Source organism: Elgaria multicarinata, chromosome 22 (genome assembly GCF_023053635.1).
Source record: "Elgaria multicarinata webbii isolate HBS135686 ecotype San Diego chromosome 22, rElgMul1.1.pri, whole genome shotgun sequence".
In the NCBI taxonomy this organism is placed as follows: Eukaryota; Metazoa; Chordata; class Lepidosauria; order Squamata; family Anguidae; genus Elgaria; species Elgaria multicarinata.
In genome coordinates, this window is record NC_086192.1 from 10,763,020 (window position 1) to 10,780,820 (window position 17,801).

The following is a 17,801-nucleotide window of genomic DNA, read 5'->3' on the forward strand; positions in this document are numbered from 1 at the left end:
TATTGTGAAGTACTCCCATGCATCCTGCTTTAATGGTGCTATAAAAGCAAAAGACTCGCCGTATTTTGATACTAGTTTTCGAGCGTATCATCCGAGCGGCCACTGGGGCGCAGGAGCAGGATTTGAAGAAAAAATTAAACAAATGCTTACATCTGCGTCAGCTTTAAAGATAAAGACATCAAAATTGGCACAGTAATAGATATTAAGGAGAGCTTTAAGCATACCAAATTTGAATCAGATTGGGTCATCCGTTGATTTTCTCTGATTTTTTTACATTTCCCCCCTTAAACCCACTTCCTGGTATCAAAGGATCTTGCTGCCTGGTAGCAACAACAACGCTGACAGCTTTGCGCTGTAGGGATAATTCGAGGGAAACAGGTACATGGGATGAAGCTATAAGTTTACAATTCCTTCTAAACTACCCCTCTTTCCCACGGCCTGACCCTTTCCCTAGTTGTTTTCCCCATTTCAGAAGTTTGAAATGCCTCTCTGAAGACTTATCTTTTGGAAGTAAGAGCGTTAAAGATAAAATATGCTGGTATTTGGACTATTTTTAGCTCTGCCCTTTTGGCATACCTTCACCTCCCACTTTACATGCAAACCTTTGAGCAAACCTGAGGTTGTTGGGGTTTTTTTTTAAAAAAAAGCATGTTATTTTTATATCATTTCTTTCAGTATAATGAACTGGCTAAACATAGCCCGAAAAAGTTAAAGAAAACAGTCAAATGCAACCCAGTTTGGTTAGGATGCAGAGAGTTCAGAACTGCAAAACCTTTCAAGCGGAAATTATTTTCCCTCCGTAGGTTAGCAAAATATGATAACAATCCGGAGGGTTTTGGGCCTGGGATGTATGAATTAATGTATGACAAAAATGAGTACTAAATTGCACAAAATGTTTCAGGTTTTGCAAGACTTTTAACAGCTTTCATTTGGTGGGTGGGGTTGTCCATAACAAATGATCTTAAAGCCTCTAAAACCAAGCCTTGACAGAAAAGTCCACTGAGGAGCAAAGCTGAGTTTCAAACATATGTCTGCTAGCATCACGTGTAGCTTTGAACTTAATCACAGGACTCAGACAAATCCCAAATAGCAGACATTCATTGATGTGTTTCATCTATATTTCCTTACCTCTGGTTGTTATCCCAGTGCAGAATTAAACGGACCGTAGCTGCATGTCCCCAGCTTTCTCCTAGAGACACACAAAACAAAATATCACAGAGATTTGTTGTCTTGTTTAAATGCCTTAATGTCAATATTTTTAATCCGTTTTCAACAAGAAGCTTCAAACCCTCAAAACCAAAAAGTCAGACAACCGACTTGTGGAACTTCCCTGTGGAAAAGGGAAGTGAGTAATGAAAAGGTATTAATACAATATTAGAGCATTTTCCTGCTGTGAATTTCTTCGCTGAGATCCGGGAATCTGAATAGACGGGTCCTGGAAACTGTGCAGAAGGAAGGATCAATGTAATGATGTCTGCGTAAGAAAATGCTTACTAATTAGCAGATCTCCACCAAGTGTGCCATTTTCCTCACAGAAATAGTATCTCTTAATAGGATGCTTATTCTACTTAAGCTAGGCTTGCAAATAGCCCTTCAACTGGTCATTGATGGCAAGTAAAGCGTGCCTCCAGGGTAGTTCCTCCTATTTCTTTTTTGTATTTCTATGCTGCCTTCCTGAAACCAACCAAGGCAGTTCACAAAGAGTTCAGGACACGAAAAACAAAATCAAGAAATAAAAGAAAATTGGGAACATTAAAAGCCATAAAAGCCAAGTTAAAAAGACACGTCTTGACCCCAGTTTGGAAGCAACACAGGATAAAGCCTTTTCCTGGCAAATGGGCTTCTCTGCAAGCAAAGGCGTCTTTAGGAACCAAGCTGCATGGTTAATTGCTTCCTCCTAAAAAAACCCAACACCATGTTCTGTGTCATGGAGGATACATACAAGGCTCCCTTTTCCAATTGTCATAATAATTTTTAGGGCTGACCTATACATTCACGAACAGAATGCAATATAGCTTTTCCTCGAATGCTGCCTTTTAGACCATTGGTCTCCAGCCTCCTCCAACCGAAGACCTACCTTTTACCCCAAACATACATTTAGGGGAAACCACTTAATATGATGGAAGTGTTGCTGGTGCAACCCACCTTAGAGTGGGCTGCAACCCTATCATGGATCTCTTAGGAACTTAAGAGCCCTGGTAGATCAGACCAAGGGTCCATCTAGACCAGCATTCTGTTCACACAGTGGCCGACCAGCTGCCTGTAGAAAACCCACATGAGTGCAACAGCATCCTCCGAACCGTGGTTCCCACCCAGTTTCTGATTCTGGTGGTAGCATATAGCCAGAAAGCCTAGTAGCCATTGATAGCCTTCTCCTCCATGAATTTATTTTACAGGGGAGGAACAATGAATCTGAGAGAAAAGCAATCAGCACAAGGCAAGTTGTGCCAGAAATGGTTTCCCCTTGAAATTTTACCCACTCTCGTTTAGGTATTGGGAGTCAGAACCCCTCAGAGATCCACTGCAAATAATCCAGTGATCTACCAGTAGATCCCTTCTGCCCAACCCTGCTCTAGACTGCAGATGGAATATTGTGTTTGAATACTCCCTGACCGCAGAACACAAAACATCAGGGGGAAAGTTCCCAGCCTAGTTTTCTCCCTGCTGTGTAACTTTTGCACTGGAAAGAAAACTTTTAAAGTGGGCGAGCATTAAAACTGTACAACCCCTCTGCTCTAAGCGGTACACTCCTAGGAAGACTACACCATGTGATTCCTGCCACTGACTCTAATTCATCAACATCAAACCTGTCAGATAGGGTTGAATCTTGGATCCAAATTGAGCACATAAGCATATGCTGGAAGGGGAAGACGCAGCTGTAATTTCCTCCCCACTAACTTTAAGGAAAGTCTAGACAAGCCGCCTTTCATGCCATTTGTAATTTGGCAGTCATTATCCTTGCCTTATACTGAGTCAGACTTTTGGTCCATCTAGCCCAGTACTGTCTACACTGACTGGCAGCAACAGGTCTCCAGGGTTTTAGGCAGAGGCACAACAACAACAACAACAACAACAACAATATATTTCTTACCCGCCTCTCCGATTGGATTGAGGCAGGAAACAATAGCAAGCAAAAAATACACAAAATCCTGATTAAAAACATAGTATACACTGTTAAAAACATCCTAAAAGCATCCTGAAATTCTACTGGATAGGCCTGCCGGAAGAGATCAGTCTTGATAGCTTTCTTGAATGCTAAAAGACTGTCGAGTCTCCTCTGGCAGGCCATTCCACAGTCTGGGAGCAGCAGAAGAGAAGCTCCTTTGGGTAATGGTTGTCAGCCTAGTCTTTGCTGACTGAAGTAGATTCTTCCCAGAGGACCTGAGTGTGCAGGGCGGATTGTACGGGAGAAGGCGATCCCGCAGGTAGCCTGGACCCAAACCATGTAGGGCTTTAAAGGTAATAACCAACACTTTATACTTCTCCCGGAAACTAATTGGCAGCCAGTGAAGAGATTTTAAGATCAGAAAGAGAGGCCCTTCTTATTTGCCCACCTGTGAGAGAAATTAGGTGGATGTTCACAAAGGAGAGGGCCTTCTCTGCACTGGCTCCACACCTTGGGAACAAACTCGCACCGGTGGTCTGCCATGCACCACTCTTGCAAGTTTTTAAGAAGGCCTTAAAAATGTCTTATCTCACCCTGGCCTTCTCATGATAAGTACTGTTTTGCTGCTGTTGCCGTTGTGGTTCTTGATGATTTTGTTGTTAGATTTTATTGTTTTAACTGCTATTTTATTGTGTATGTTTTTATGGCTTTTAACGCTTTAAACTGTTTTTTAAACTGTATTTTATTGTTGTAAGCTGCCTTGTGAGGGCTTCTGCCCTGAAAGGTGGCCGACAAATTTTTAAATAAATACATAAATAAATTTCCGACTCTACCTGGAGATGCCGGGGATCAAACTTGGGACCTTCTGCAAGGCAAACTAGGTGCTTTTCCACTGAACTACGGCGCCTCCTGTTGTCAGAGGGAGCCCTAAGAGGAGCAACGAAGGTACAAAACAAAATGCTGAACAGCTCCAGCAGACTTCAGGTTTTCTTAAAAACTTGAGGAACCGGTGTGGCTTTGTAAGGAAAGCAATCTAATTATTTTAGCTCATGCCTGACCGTGTCGTTTGATTTCCAGACAGATTTATCGAGCCCGGCTCTCAACCCGTTCTAGACACTAGCTCTGCAAGACAGAAGATGGATTGGATTTTAAAGCAGTCCTTTAAGGGAAATGGTGTGAGCAGGGCCCCAATGTGTTTTCAGGCAGCTCCAGAATCGCAAAATTGGTGCATCTGTCGGCCTTCAGCAGATGCGCCCCCCCAGCTCCACCCACTCGCCGCTTCATTATCACACACAGAGGGAGAAGCAATATCACTGCGATGGAAGGATCCTCAAAATTAAAATGTCTAGACCCTAAGGCACCTTGCCAGTCCTCATCGCTGTGCTAACTTGAGATTTAACATTTGGAAGTGGAGATTAGAGTATGAATTATACAAACGAAAGCTATTTCCATTTCGAAATGTATTTTCCTATATCTGGGGGGGGGGTGTGAGTGGAGGAACTGTTTTATACTACAAGGCAAAAAAAAGCAAAAAAGCAGCAGCATTGCGTCTAAATTAAACTGGCGGGAGATTAATATTTGACCTCATTACTAAGTATACCAAGAAGAAACTGTCTCTAGCATCATCTGGCTTGAAGCTCGGGTTTGGGAAAGACATATCTCTCAACAAAGCCCCTAACTTAATTCTTGCAATGTTTAGTAGGTTCCCGGTCTTTATAATAACTCAGCCTGCAGTCCTACAAACACTTACCTGGGAGTAAGTCCCACTGAACTCAGTGGGGCTTACTTCTAAGTAAACATACATCGGATTGCACTGTAATGTATTTATCTATTTGTACCCCGCCTTTCTACTAAGAAAAATGGCACTCAAGGTACCTTACAATCCTAAATAAAACTTGATTAAAATGCTAAATGAAGCAATGCATTTATTCAGTAACAACAGAATAAAAACTGCACTCAACCCAATAGACCTGCTTACATGCCAAAAGCCTTCTGGAATAAACCGGAGGAAGGATAGCAGAGAGGAAGTGAACCGAGCCTCACTTGGCAGGGAGTTCCACAGCCTGGGAGCGGTCACCGAGAAGGCCCTGCTCGCATTGCCACCAAACATGCCCCTGAAGGCGGTGGTCTTCAAAGAAAGGCCTTGAGGATCTGAAGACCAGGGCAGGCCCATATGGGAGAAGCTGATGTTTCACGTAGCCTATTCCCAAGCCATTTAGGGCTTTATAGGTCATAACCAGCCCTGTAAATTCTGCCTGTAAACAGATGGGTAAGCAGCTGTTGTCACAAGGGAGTCACGTGCCTCTTGTAACCAGCCCTGGTCTGGACCAGCTGAAGTTTCTGAATAGCTTTCAGAGGTAGCCTCACATAGAGCATGTTACAGTAGTCCAAATAAGGTGTAACTGATGCATCTGTGACTGGGGCCAGATGAGACATCTCTAGGACCAGACTCAGCTGCACAAATGTACTGCTAAGACCTGGGCATCTAGATTCAGGGCAGAGTCCCAAAGCGCATCCGAACAGCAAGATTGAGTATTCAGGGGGAGTGTAACCCCAGGAGTCCCTATTTCCTGACCTGTCTTTCATCTGACTGGGAGCACCTCTGCCTGGCCTGGATTAAGCTTCAATTTGTTTGCCCTCATCCTGTCCATTATCAACATCAGGCACCAATTTAGAACTAGAACAGCTTCCTGGGATTTGGACAGAAAGGAGAGAGTTGGGTGTCATCAGCATACTGTTCATCAGCAAACCTCCAAACTCTGGACAATCTCCCCCAGCGGTATCCTGTGCATGTTAAGTAGCTTGTGGGATAAGATGGAACCTTGAAGGACATCACAGGCCTATGGCCACAGCTTTGAACAAGAATCCTCCAACACCAGCTTCTGAAATCGCCCCTCCAACAAGGACTGAAGCTACCGTATGACAGCGCCTCCCAGTCCCCTCTCAGAGAAATGACCCAGAAGGATACTGTGGTTGATGATATAAAAAAACCACCGAGAGGTCCAACAGAATCAACAGGAACTCAATCCACCACCACCCATCCAGTTTGTCCACCAAGGTGACCAAAGCAATCTCCGTCCCATAACTAAGCTAGAAGCCAGACTGAAATGGATCTAGATAATCCATCTCATCCAGAAATCCCTGGAGCTGAGATGCTACTTCATGCTCTAGCACTTTGCCACAGGCCTCTGGCCGCCTGAAAAAACTCTGCGGGGCGACTCTGTGCAGAAGCAACAGTGGCGGGGAACTACAACTTCTTTACCGCCCTCACTGCCAAGAGTAGGCTTTAAAATGAGCTCCAGTGTTCAATCCAGTGTTCTGAGTTTTCAGCTTTTGCTCTGGCTGACACCCACTCATTTCATTGTTCGCAGAGCCTCGGAAAACCAGGGGGCTCATTTGGCTCCACTCCATGGGAGAGGACACTCAGGAGTGATTGTGTCAACTACCATTCCAGAGGTAAACCAGGGCTTTAACAGTATCGCCTACGGAGGTGACAGGAAAATCCCCAAGAGCCATCAGAAAACCAGAGAATCTGAGTCCCAGGAAGTCTAAACCCCACCAGGCGGCGATCTGTTTGTGACAATGGAACTATAGAAAGTTCCTCCACTCCCAGATCACCACCACCTCACCCTATGCAAAAAGCCAGATCCAAAGTGCACCCTGCTGAATGAGTGCAACCAGATACTAATTGGGACAGAGCCATGGTTGCTATGGAGGCCAAGAAGTCCTGAGCTACTCCCAACATGGTTTCAGCATATATATTGAATTCCCCCCCTGCACAACAAACTAAGGAAACTCCAGCACCCATCCTGAGCTTCTTGGCTTTGAGACAGGATTTCCCCCCCTGCCCTATCTGGAGATCGAACATGGGACCTTTTGCATGTGCTCTATCACTGGGATAATCCCTTCCCGCCCTAACCATCACTCCCCCTCCCTGTGGTTCTGGGAAGACTGGGGAGGAAGATAAGGGAGAACACGGTTTCCTCTCTCTCTCTTGCAGCCTGGTCTTAATCTCCCACCCACCCGGATTCCCCAGAATGGAGAAAGAGCCAGGAACACAGCAACCAGAGAAAAACCTTCCCTTTCTCATTCAAGTCTGTTCTCCGTCCCTCTGGTTGTTCCAAGTACATGGAGGAAAAAGACGACTAGCAGCTCAGGGACCAGATGGCATCCCTCAGGGAGCCAGAGCCAGCCCACTGTCCGCCACCCTTAAATCTATTAGCTTTAATTTGCTGCGTAGCCTGATTGTCTGCCAAAAATCATGTACACAGCGGAGGGAAGGCGGCACAGAAGACAAAAGGTCAGCATTTGAAAGCAAAGGCTTTTATCTGCATGCACATTTCAAATCCGACATCCTCCAAGGACATGCTTCCTATTTTGTTCAATTTATCTTACATCTCTGCCAAGCGGCTGAACTGCTGAACACACACATTAAGGACACCGTTGCCTTTATACGGCTCCCTGCGCCCCAATAATCAAGGGAATCATTACGTGATTCATGGAAACTGAAGGAATGCCTCTGCTTCCCATTACAAGAAGCATTTTTTTAAAAACACACACACACACTGCAATTCAGTTGTCAGCATAAATCACTTTTAAGTCAGATCTTTCCCCCTTTGGAAAATGGATTTAGATCCACTCTAACCAAAGAAGGGGATTCATTTTAACATCACCAAGGAAATCTGACATCTGAGGAAGATGGCTGCTGTCACCGAAAACTCATCCCACAGTAAATACAACATGTTTTCCTGGCTGAGACCAGCACAGAATCTGTAATGGGGGTGATCTTCCGCAATGAACAAGCATACCGTTGAGGGGTGGGAGGTGAGGAGGAAGGTTTTAACTTTTACAAAAGTTAAAAACAGTGAACATTAAAAAAAAAAGTATACAAAATTTAAAACCATCAAAAATATAAAAACAACAGTATCCATTTAAAGAATGACAGTTCTGGGGTCCATTAACTAACAAACAAACAAACTTAGCATATGTTGTTAAATGCTGTTAAATACCTGGGAGAAGAGAAAAGTCTTGACCTGGTGCCGAAAAGATAACAATGTTGGCGCCAGGCGAGCCTCGTTGGGGGGCCACCACTGAAAAGGCCCTCTCCCTTGTTGCCATCCTCTGAGCTTCCCTCGGAGTAGGCACTCGAAGGAGGACCTTAGATGTTGAGCGCAGTGTACGGGTAGGTTCATGTCGGGAGAGGTGTTCCATCAGGTATGATGGTCCCAAGCCGTGCAAATAAAAAATATGGCTCTGTCTGTGGTAAGATGTATTTCAACCTACAGTAATTCGGGGATTATTTTTTCCTTATTGTTCTTTGTAAATGCGGGGGTGGAACTCTGCCTGTGCTCTAGCGCTAGCTAACACAACGTCTAACTGCTTTGATTCTGGGAACTTCAAAAGCTCAGATAGGAAGACATTTCTTACGTAAATATCTTTCCTAGGTGTGGATCTGACCGAGAACACGGGCAAATTGTGACCCTCCAAATGGTTTAGCCTACAAGTCCGATCAATCGTAGCCAACAGAGAGTCAATGGTGGGAATTTATATCAAAACATCTGGAACGCCAGAATTTGCCCACCCCTGATGTAAGCGACGGCGGTCTCTAGGCCAAAACTTTCCGCAAGAGAATTTGCTAGAGATTTTCAATGCAAAATAGGTGGGGTTGAGATAAAAGATATATAGCAGGGGAAAGACACTTCAATAAGAAGTAGTGAGTGAGAAAGACGGTGACAGTTCAGAGGATCCACACGACGCACTTAAAAAGCATCCGGAAGCCTAATACGAATTAAGGAAAAGAAGTTACTGCAACTCTTTGGAACGGTGAGTTGTAGGGACCAAGGAGCATTCATCCATCTTTTATTTTGCATCTTTGGTTATGCGATTATGGAATAGTATTCTTTTATTTACTGGCTTTCTGGCTTTTGATAGAAGCACGTACTCAGGGAATTGTTATTGTTTTTAAAAGACAAATTCAGCATCTGTGGTTCACATTTTTGGTTCCTGTTACGTACAGATGCCTAAAAACTACACTCCTATGGAGAATAAGGGTATGCGTGCATCTCTAGAAAACTCTTCTGTGTTGTAATCATTTTAGACCAGAATGACAACTAAGTGTTGGATCTTTGGTCCAGTTGATTTAGGGGACATATCCCAGGAGAGTAACCTACAATCTCATATAAAAAGGCTAGATGTCCAGGAACATTTTCAGCCTTGTTGGTAGCGGCAGCCTGAGTAAATACTTTGTATCAGCAGTAAGGGAAATGGGTTAGGGAAAAAGAGGGGAAATCCTACTCATTAGGATCTAGCAGCTTGAGATTTCAACCTGTTTGCAATTCCCCTCATGAGGAAAAACGGGCACTGCAACCTGTTTTACCTGTCCTGCTCAATGAGAGATCCCATTGCCCATTTATTTATTACATTTTTATACCGCCCAATAGCCGAAGCTCTCTGAGCGGTTCACAAAAATCAAAACCATGAAGAGCATAAAAACAACCAACAATCTAAAAACATAAATACAAAATACGATATAAAAAGCACAACCAGGGTAAAACCACGCAGCAAAAATTGATATAGGTTAAAATAAGGAACTAAAACAGCAAAGTTTAAATTTAAGTTAAATTAGGTGTTAAAATACTGAGAAAATAAAAAGGTCTTCAGCTGGCGATGGAAGGAGTACACTGTAGGTGCCAAGTGAACCTCTCTGGGGAGCTAGTTCCACAGCTGGGGTGCCACAGCAGAGAAAGCCCTCCTCCTAGTAGCCACCTGCCTCACTTCCTTTGGCAGGGGCTCACGGAGAAGGACCCCTAGGGAGCTCAGGTAAGGAGGTACGACATGAGATAGTCAACTAGAACAGGCTGTTTTGGTACCATGGCCAGCACCTACCCACCAAGGGCTTATAAGTGACTTCAGTACCATGGAGAGCAGTCCCGCAGCTCCAGTACACAAGTTACCCCAGCACCGGCTTAGAGCAACTGACAAGGGTTTATAGCCAGCACCCCCAACCCTCACTGTTTTTATAAAGGGCCAGGGCCCTTTCCTGCAGCCTCTGGCTTCTTGTTGGATAGGATGGGCAGAAAGTAGCTCTTCAAATGTTTGTGACCCACTTCCAGCAGCCCCATCCAGCATGGCCAATGGTCAGGCATGTGGGAAGTTGGAAGACCAACACATCTGGAGATTTACTTTCTGCCCACCCTATTCCTAGGTGGTGAAGGTCTGTGGAGGCACAAACACTGCATTGCTTCTGGTGCCTCCTGAAAACATTGTTTCAAGAAGCTTTCCCAGAATAACCGGCCATGGTTAAATCTGTGCCTGGTTGTTGGTTTTTGATGTAATTTCTAATGATGTTTTTATTCTTTCCCCTCATTTGTTCACTGCTCCAAAATCCTTGGATACGGAGCGGTATAGAAATATTGTAAATAAATAATAACAGATCCCAAATATTACAATGAAGAATCTCATTCTTCGCAACTTCAGGGTTTCTGCATTCTCAATGTTTGTACAGAGGACCAGAACATAATGAAAGAATGCATTCCATTATCCTGCCCCAATCTCAAAAATGCCCATGCATGCATCCAGGCCAGGTTTAAGGTTCTTAACATTGAACATGATTTATTTTTTTTTTTAAAAATGCACACGCGAGATGGCTAGGCTAACTATATTTCCTTCTGATGAAAACGTTACCTACCATCTCTATAAATGGTGTCAATTAAAGAGAATTTTCATCTGGGGAGGGTTTTGAACGCCGTTATTTCATTTTACAGTGATTTTCTTAAGGCACACTTGAGAGCTATGATGTTCACACTGAGATGAACTGGTTGGCTGTGGATTGTTCCCCTGAAGCTCTGCATAGGAACATAGGAAGCTGCTTTGTACCAAGTCAGATTTATCTGTCTAGTTCAATATCATGTACTCTCATAGAATAGTAGAGTTGTAATGGGCCTCAAAGGCCATCAAGTCCAACCCCCTGCTCAATGCAGGAATCCACCCTAAAGCATCCCTGACAGATGGCTGTCCAGCTGCCTCCTGAAGGCCTCTAGGGTGGGAGAGCCCACCACCTCCCTAGGTCATTGGTTCCATTGTCGTACTGCTCTAACAGTCAGGAAGTTTGTCCTGATATCTGACAGACAACAGCTCTCCATCACTTGCTACTGGATAGTTTTTAACTGGAGATCCTGGTGACTGAAGTTGGATCTTCTGCATGTAAAGTAGGGGCTATAGGTTTGTCCCTTGACAGTACCCCAACTTTTCCCAATCTCAGTCCCGAAGATGTTGCTGGACTTCAACTCACATAAACTATAATCATTGGCCATGCTGGCTGTATTTGATGGAGTGGAATCAAAGTTGAGAACGGGTGTAACTTGTCCTCACTTCCAACCACTCTTTCACTTTCTTCGGCATGCCTCATAGCCAGTGAATTTGGCCTCAGTATCCTCAGGGATACCTTCACACCAAGAATGTGCTATACGAACTAGGAACTCCACAGGTAATCCTACCCCTTCTTGGTACCCATTTCTATAATCATGGCAGCTAGTGCGATCACAGGTGTCAGTCCTGTGAACCAACAGCAATAACCATGGATCTCCCAGTTCCTATAGGACATCGCACATGTGTCTTCAGAAGGAATCAGGTGGGAAACAGCACAGAGTGTCGTGGTAACGGTGGTTGATAGTGCTTGAGAGAAAAAGCTGGGCCATCAAGCCAGAAAAACAACAATATCATTCATCTTGCAATCTAAACACTTACCTAAAGCAGGTACCAAAGAGGATTGCCCTTGTCCAATTCTTGTTGTCATTTGATTGGTCAACACTACCTGAAAGAAGCACAAGAACATAAGAAGAGCCCTGCTGGATCAGAACGAGGGACCAACTAGTCCAGCACTCGGTTCACACGGTGGCCAACCAGCTGTTGGCCAGGGACCAACGAAGCAGGACACGGTGCAGCAGCACTCTCCTGCCCATGTTCCCCAGCAACTGCTGCATATAGGCTTAGTGCCTCAGATACTGGAGGCAGCACATAGCCATCAGGGCTAGTAGCCATTGATAGCCTTCTCCTCCGGGGAGTGGGGGGAGAGACAGGGGAAGGAATTTGCATCAAATACAGGAAGCACATGTGGAAAAAAGGAGAGTTGGTCCCACTGTATGTTATGTCCAATAACATCTGGTAGGCTAAAGGTTCCTCAATCCTGCCACAGATAGATGAACTATACCAAAGTGACCAGGGACTGTTTGCAGGGGGGAAATAAATCACATTATCACCTGAGTGGGATTTACGCAAATTCACACTGCTGTTGTGTGGGAAGAAGAGAGGCAGGAAAAAAGAAAAGAAAAAAAGCAGTGTTGGCATATGAAGAGAATTTGGATTGATGGGAGTTTCTTTTCTATTTCTGCTTCAGAAGAAGAGAGGGGTGGAATTGTTCCTGGCAGCTCTAGGTCTGAATGGTCAAGGAGGAAGTTTTCATGAAGAAGCTGAGCAAGGCACCCTTGAGGGAAGTTCTAGGGCATTCAGTCAGCCTAGGTCAGGCACTGATAGACTTCTTCACTTTGATTTTTACTAGAAACTCGAGATCCAATAAATGGACAAGGAATGGAACTAGATCTAAAATGGAAGTCACAGACTGGGGCTAATCTGTGAAAAACTACATCTGACGCGATTAAAGATCAGAGATTCTTACACAAAACTCTAAGACTAGACAGCAGAGCAGCACAAAGACCTGGTCAAAGGCAAACAATGAATACTGATATTTTGCAGGTGAGGAACATTGAGGGCAAAGGATAAAATGAACAGTGCAAAGCCAGTGGGGGGCAGAGAAGGTGCTTTTGCTTGCAGTCTTAAGGAAGAGCAAGTGGTGCCATTATTCTTAAGCATAAAGCTTCATTTTACAGCTTTGGAACACTGAAGCATCGAGATATACAACATGGATCAGGCAAAGGTGTATAAGAATGGAGCCTTTGTTGTTGTGGCTATTGTTCAATCAACCGGGAATCTGAAACCCTCGATAATCCACTGCAAATCACCCAGAGATCTACTGGTAGATCCTGATCCACCCTCTCTTTGTTCCCAGACTAGATTTCTTTGGGATACCGTTCAAACCCTATCGCTTACTCACTAAAAAGTTTAATTCATTGTTATTTATAGACACCTTAAAAACAAGGCATTTTTCTGCAGGGATTAAAACATGCAAAATTTAAAACAATTTATAACAGTTAAAAATGCCAAGTCATGATAACTCAATTAAGAAGCTCCATCATATGCTGTCAAATGCCTGGGAATGAGTTATGGCAGCGGAGGTGTTGGTGTTCCACGGCAAAAAAGCCTTAAGCAAAATCTACCCATTGCTCATAGCTCTATGACTAGCTCTCTGCCCATCTTTGAAGCAAAGCCTGTTGCAATGAGTGGCGTCGGTCTGTCAGATTTAGCAGCCAAAAGGCAATTTGTGAATGCCACAATGGTGTTACAAGACAAAACATAGTTTCACTCTGGACAAAATAGTATCCAAATAGTATCCAAAAAAGTATCCAAATTTTGTATACCTTTTTAATGTCCACTGTTTTTAACTTTTGTAAACCGCCCAGAGAGCTTCGGCTGTGGGGCGGTATATAAATTTAATAAATAAATAAATATCAGGAGGTTGGAGGAACAACCCTGCAAGGAAAGGAGGTTCGCTTGGCACCTACATTATATGCTTTTAGATGCCAGGTGAAGACCTTTTTATTCTCCCAGCATTTTAACAGTCTATAAATAAATTTTAACTTGGTGTTTTAAATTTGTAATTTTGCATTGCTGCTGTTTTTATCTGGTTGAGCTTTTATATTGTATTTTATATTATGGTTTTATACTGTTGTTTTATACTTTGAACGTTTTTAATTTTTGTGAACCGCCCAGAGAGCTCCGGCTATTGGGCGGTACAGAAATGTAATAAATAAATAAATAAATAAAGGAAAGGTTTGGAGCCTTTTAGTTGAGGAAAAAGAATGTCAGGCAGACTTCCTCAACCTGGTGTCTTCAAGATGTGGCGGCACTACAACACCCATAATTCCCAGCCAGAATGAATAATGGGAGTTCTAATCCTGACACATCTGGAGGGCACCAGATTGGGGAAGGTTGGTGTAAGGGGAGACATGAGAAGAGAATTATAAACAATTATGCATGATGTGGAGAAAACAGGTAGAGGAGGACTGGTTCAGACAACACACTAAAATGGTTAATGCAATGCATTAAGGTCAATGCATTCTGTTAACCATTTTGTGGTTAAGCAGCACGGTTTAGCGTGTTGTCTGAACCACGCCAGTGAGAAGCTTTTATCCCTCTCTCACAATACTAGAATCAAGGTTCTAGTACTGACCACCAATTTGGACAGTTTTAAAAGGGGGGTGGATAAATTCCTGGAGGAGAAGCTGATCAATGGCTACTAGTCCTCCAGTATCCGAGGCAGTAAGCCTATGTACACCATTTGCTGGGGAACATGGGCAGTAGGGTGCTGTTGCACCTGTGTGGGTTCCTGGTCGACAGCTGGTTGGCCACTGTGGGAACGGAGTACTGGACTAGATGGACCCTTGGTCTGATCCAACACATCTCTTACGTTCATACAATGAAGTTGAATGGTGGGAGATTCAGGGGCAGGAGCTGTTCACACAGTGCATAGTTTAAAGGACAGAATTTGTTTCCACAGGATGCGATGACAGGCAGACAGAGGATAAAGCTATCAATGGCAGCTAGTCGTGATGGCCATATACTACTTCCAGGATCGGAAGAAGACTACCTCTGAATACTAGTTGCTGGAACACGATGGCGGAAAAGGCTTGTGTTCTGCTTGTGGGCTTCCCAGGAGCATCCATTTGGCCACTCTGGGGAAAAGCACACCCCTAGGAAACTAGATGGATCTTTAGCCCAATCCAGAAGTCTCTTCTTATGTTCCCTTCCCAACACTACCTGAGTAAAAAGTCACGGATGGCTTTTATTTTTAGCAGCACAGCAATAAAAAAAGAAATCCCGAGCGTGCTCACAGAATTATGGCTTAAGGAGGAGCCAGGTTACCTGGAAACAGGAGAGAACGAGACAGACAGACAGACAAGTACCATTCCAGAACTTGGGTAAGCTTCATCCCTGAACAAATCCTTTTCTACTTGGAAGGGCTGAAAAAAGCCCACCTATAAATAGCTGCAGCTCAAGCACACCCTCCGCTGGCGTGAAGCTAGCTGTGCCTGCAGCACCTCCAAAGCCGAGGTCAAAGGGTGCCACAGAGAATCAGGAAGGCAGGATGCTACGGATTTTCTCCCACGGATGCCTCCGCCTGCAAAGTGGCTTTTCTTTCCATGACCTGCTGGCTCCTTTTGTGAAGGGCAAGGGGCTATTTTTTTTAGGAATACAATGACCAGTTGAAGGCAGGACCTCTTAACCCATTAAAAAATAAACTGTGTGGGTGTTTGTGAAAGGGAAGGAAGACAAACCTCCCACACTTCCTTTCTTGTGCTTTGAGATCAGTGATGGCTGACTGAGGCACAGCGAGTGGCTATGAGATCCAGAGCCTTCTTCGTGGTGGGGCATAAGATCTTGATCATCCCAGAGTGCAGGACACAGAATAACAGGCTCAAGTTAAAGGAAGCCAGATTCCGGCTGGACATCAGGAAAAACTTCCTGACTGTTAGAGCAGTGCCACAATGGAACCCATGACCTAAGGAGGTTGTTGGCTCTCCCACACTAGAGGCCTTCAAGAGGCAGCTATACAATACTTTAGTGTGGATTCCAGCACTGAGAGGGGAAATTGGATTTGATGACCTTAAGATGCCCCTTCCAAGTCTACTATCCCATGATTCTAACACAAGAATCATTGTTGTGGGCTCTCCCACACTAGAGGCCTTCAAGAGGCAGCTGGACAATGCTTTAGGGTGGATTCCTGCACTGAGAGGGGAAATTGGACTTGATGGCCTTAAGAGGCCCTTCCAAGTCTACTATCCTATGATTCTAACGCAAGAATCATTGTTGTGGGCTCTCCCACACTAGAGACCTTCAGGAGGCAGCTGGACAATGCTTTAGCGTGGATTCCTGCATTGAGCAGGGGGTTGGACACGATGGCCTTGCAGGCCTCTTCAAACTCTGCTATTCTATGACTCTATGATTCTAAGAGCCGTGCTACTTTGAGGAGAGTAGGCAGGCCAAGTCCCCCATCTACCAGCAAAACTAGTGCCCCCTTCAAACTGCAGCTTCTTCCCAGAGTGGAGGGAAGAAGAAAAGGAGGAAGTTTAGATATGTGAAATGAAAAGATATTCTCAGAAAGCTAAACTTCGTGCTCTGTTCATCACGAGTGATTTCAATTTCAAGTACAGAATCTAGTACTAGGTTTAAAATTTAGCATTTCAAGACTAAATTTTAACTTAGTTCATGGTTTAATTTGTTTTTAGCTGTGTATATTTATTGCTTTATACTGTATCCTTTAATCTGTACACCGCCTTGAGATCTTAATGATATAGAGCGGGATACAAATGTTTTAAATAATAAATAAATAAATAAATAAATAAATAAATAAGACTCTCACAATTCATCTCAAAACAGCAAGTTTCTGCAGTTTTGTTCTGCAGTGGCAACTTAACCAGTTTGTTTAGTGCACCGTAATTTTGTGGGGGTGTGTGGCAGAGCTGCATCATCCCCTTTGACCTCTGCCCACCTCATCCGTTCCCCCTCGAAAGAACTCACCGCTAACGTGTGATCGTTTGCGATTGTGATCAGCTGCTGGGCCAGGCCGTTCAACAGCCGTGTCCGCAGGGAGAGATCCTCGAAGCCGTGGCGGAAGGGAAAGGCGACGCCATCGATCACAACCAACCGTACCTATTGACAGGATATAGAACGCAGAGCTGCAATGATGGAAAAAAATATTCCTGAAAGATTGTCTCCCCTATACAGACCACTATGATCTTCAGGGGAGGCCTTGTTGTCTGTGCCACAACCTACACAATCCCATCTGGCAGCAGCACTCTGTGCTGGCACCTCTGCATCAGGAATGACCTCCCCACTGCGAAACGTTTGGAACTGACAATCATGTGCTGTCAACAATTATTAAAAACGAACTTGTTTACCCCGGCTTTCCCCAACCATTCACTTGTTTAAGGGTGCAGTGCTATGGACTGCACCCTCACCGCTTAGAAGCCCCCAAGCCTAGAGGCTTCCAAGTTTCCTATGGCTTGCCGGGCTGAAGCCGACAGAGCGGGAGGAGCAGCGGAGGTGATCTTCACTTCCCTGAGCTCCGATCTCCAGTATTTTAGCTAGATTGGGTTTTCAGGCCCTCTAGCAAGGCTGTTTCGGAGGGGGAGGTAAAGAGGCTGGAGGAGGCTTAGGATAACGTGTATGCTGGCCTCTCCAATTTCTTCCCCTCCCTGCCCACCGGAACACCCCTTTCCTCCTCCTCCAAGGTCACTTTTTTGATCACGGAGTAGCCCATGACTTTCTTTCTCCACCCACTGCGAGGGGGAAGGGTCTGGGGTCTCCGACCTCGGAGGGGTTTCCCTTGCTGTTCTGTTGTCCCCGGTTTACTCTCTCCATGCTGCTGTGCTTTTATAATAATACATTATTTTATAACTTGTTGTAAACTGCTCTGGGATTTATTTATTTTTTAAATGGGAAGTGGCACGTAAACATTTATAAATAAATAAATAAAAATCAATGTCAGAAAAGCATATAGGACACCTGCAAGTGCAATCAC

At 44.4% G+C, this 17,801-nt stretch overlaps 1 protein-coding gene across 1 annotated transcript in view; it reads right to left on the reverse strand.

The window, feature by feature from the left end:
• The window catches only part of RAD51C (RAD51 paralog C), a 36,070-nt gene that overhangs the window by 11,750 nt on the left and 6,519 nt on the right, over window positions 1-17,801 (reverse strand). Inside the window, exons 5-7 of the mRNA XM_063146488.1 lie at window positions 16,799-16,930; window positions 11,852-11,918; window positions 1,129-1,189 (exon numbers count right to left, since the gene is read on the reverse strand). Coding sequence (XP_063002558.1) covers window positions 1,129-1,189; window positions 11,852-11,918; window positions 16,799-16,930 — 260 coding nt within the window. The remainder of the gene's footprint in view (window positions 1-1,128; window positions 1,190-11,851; window positions 11,919-16,798; window positions 16,931-17,801) is intronic.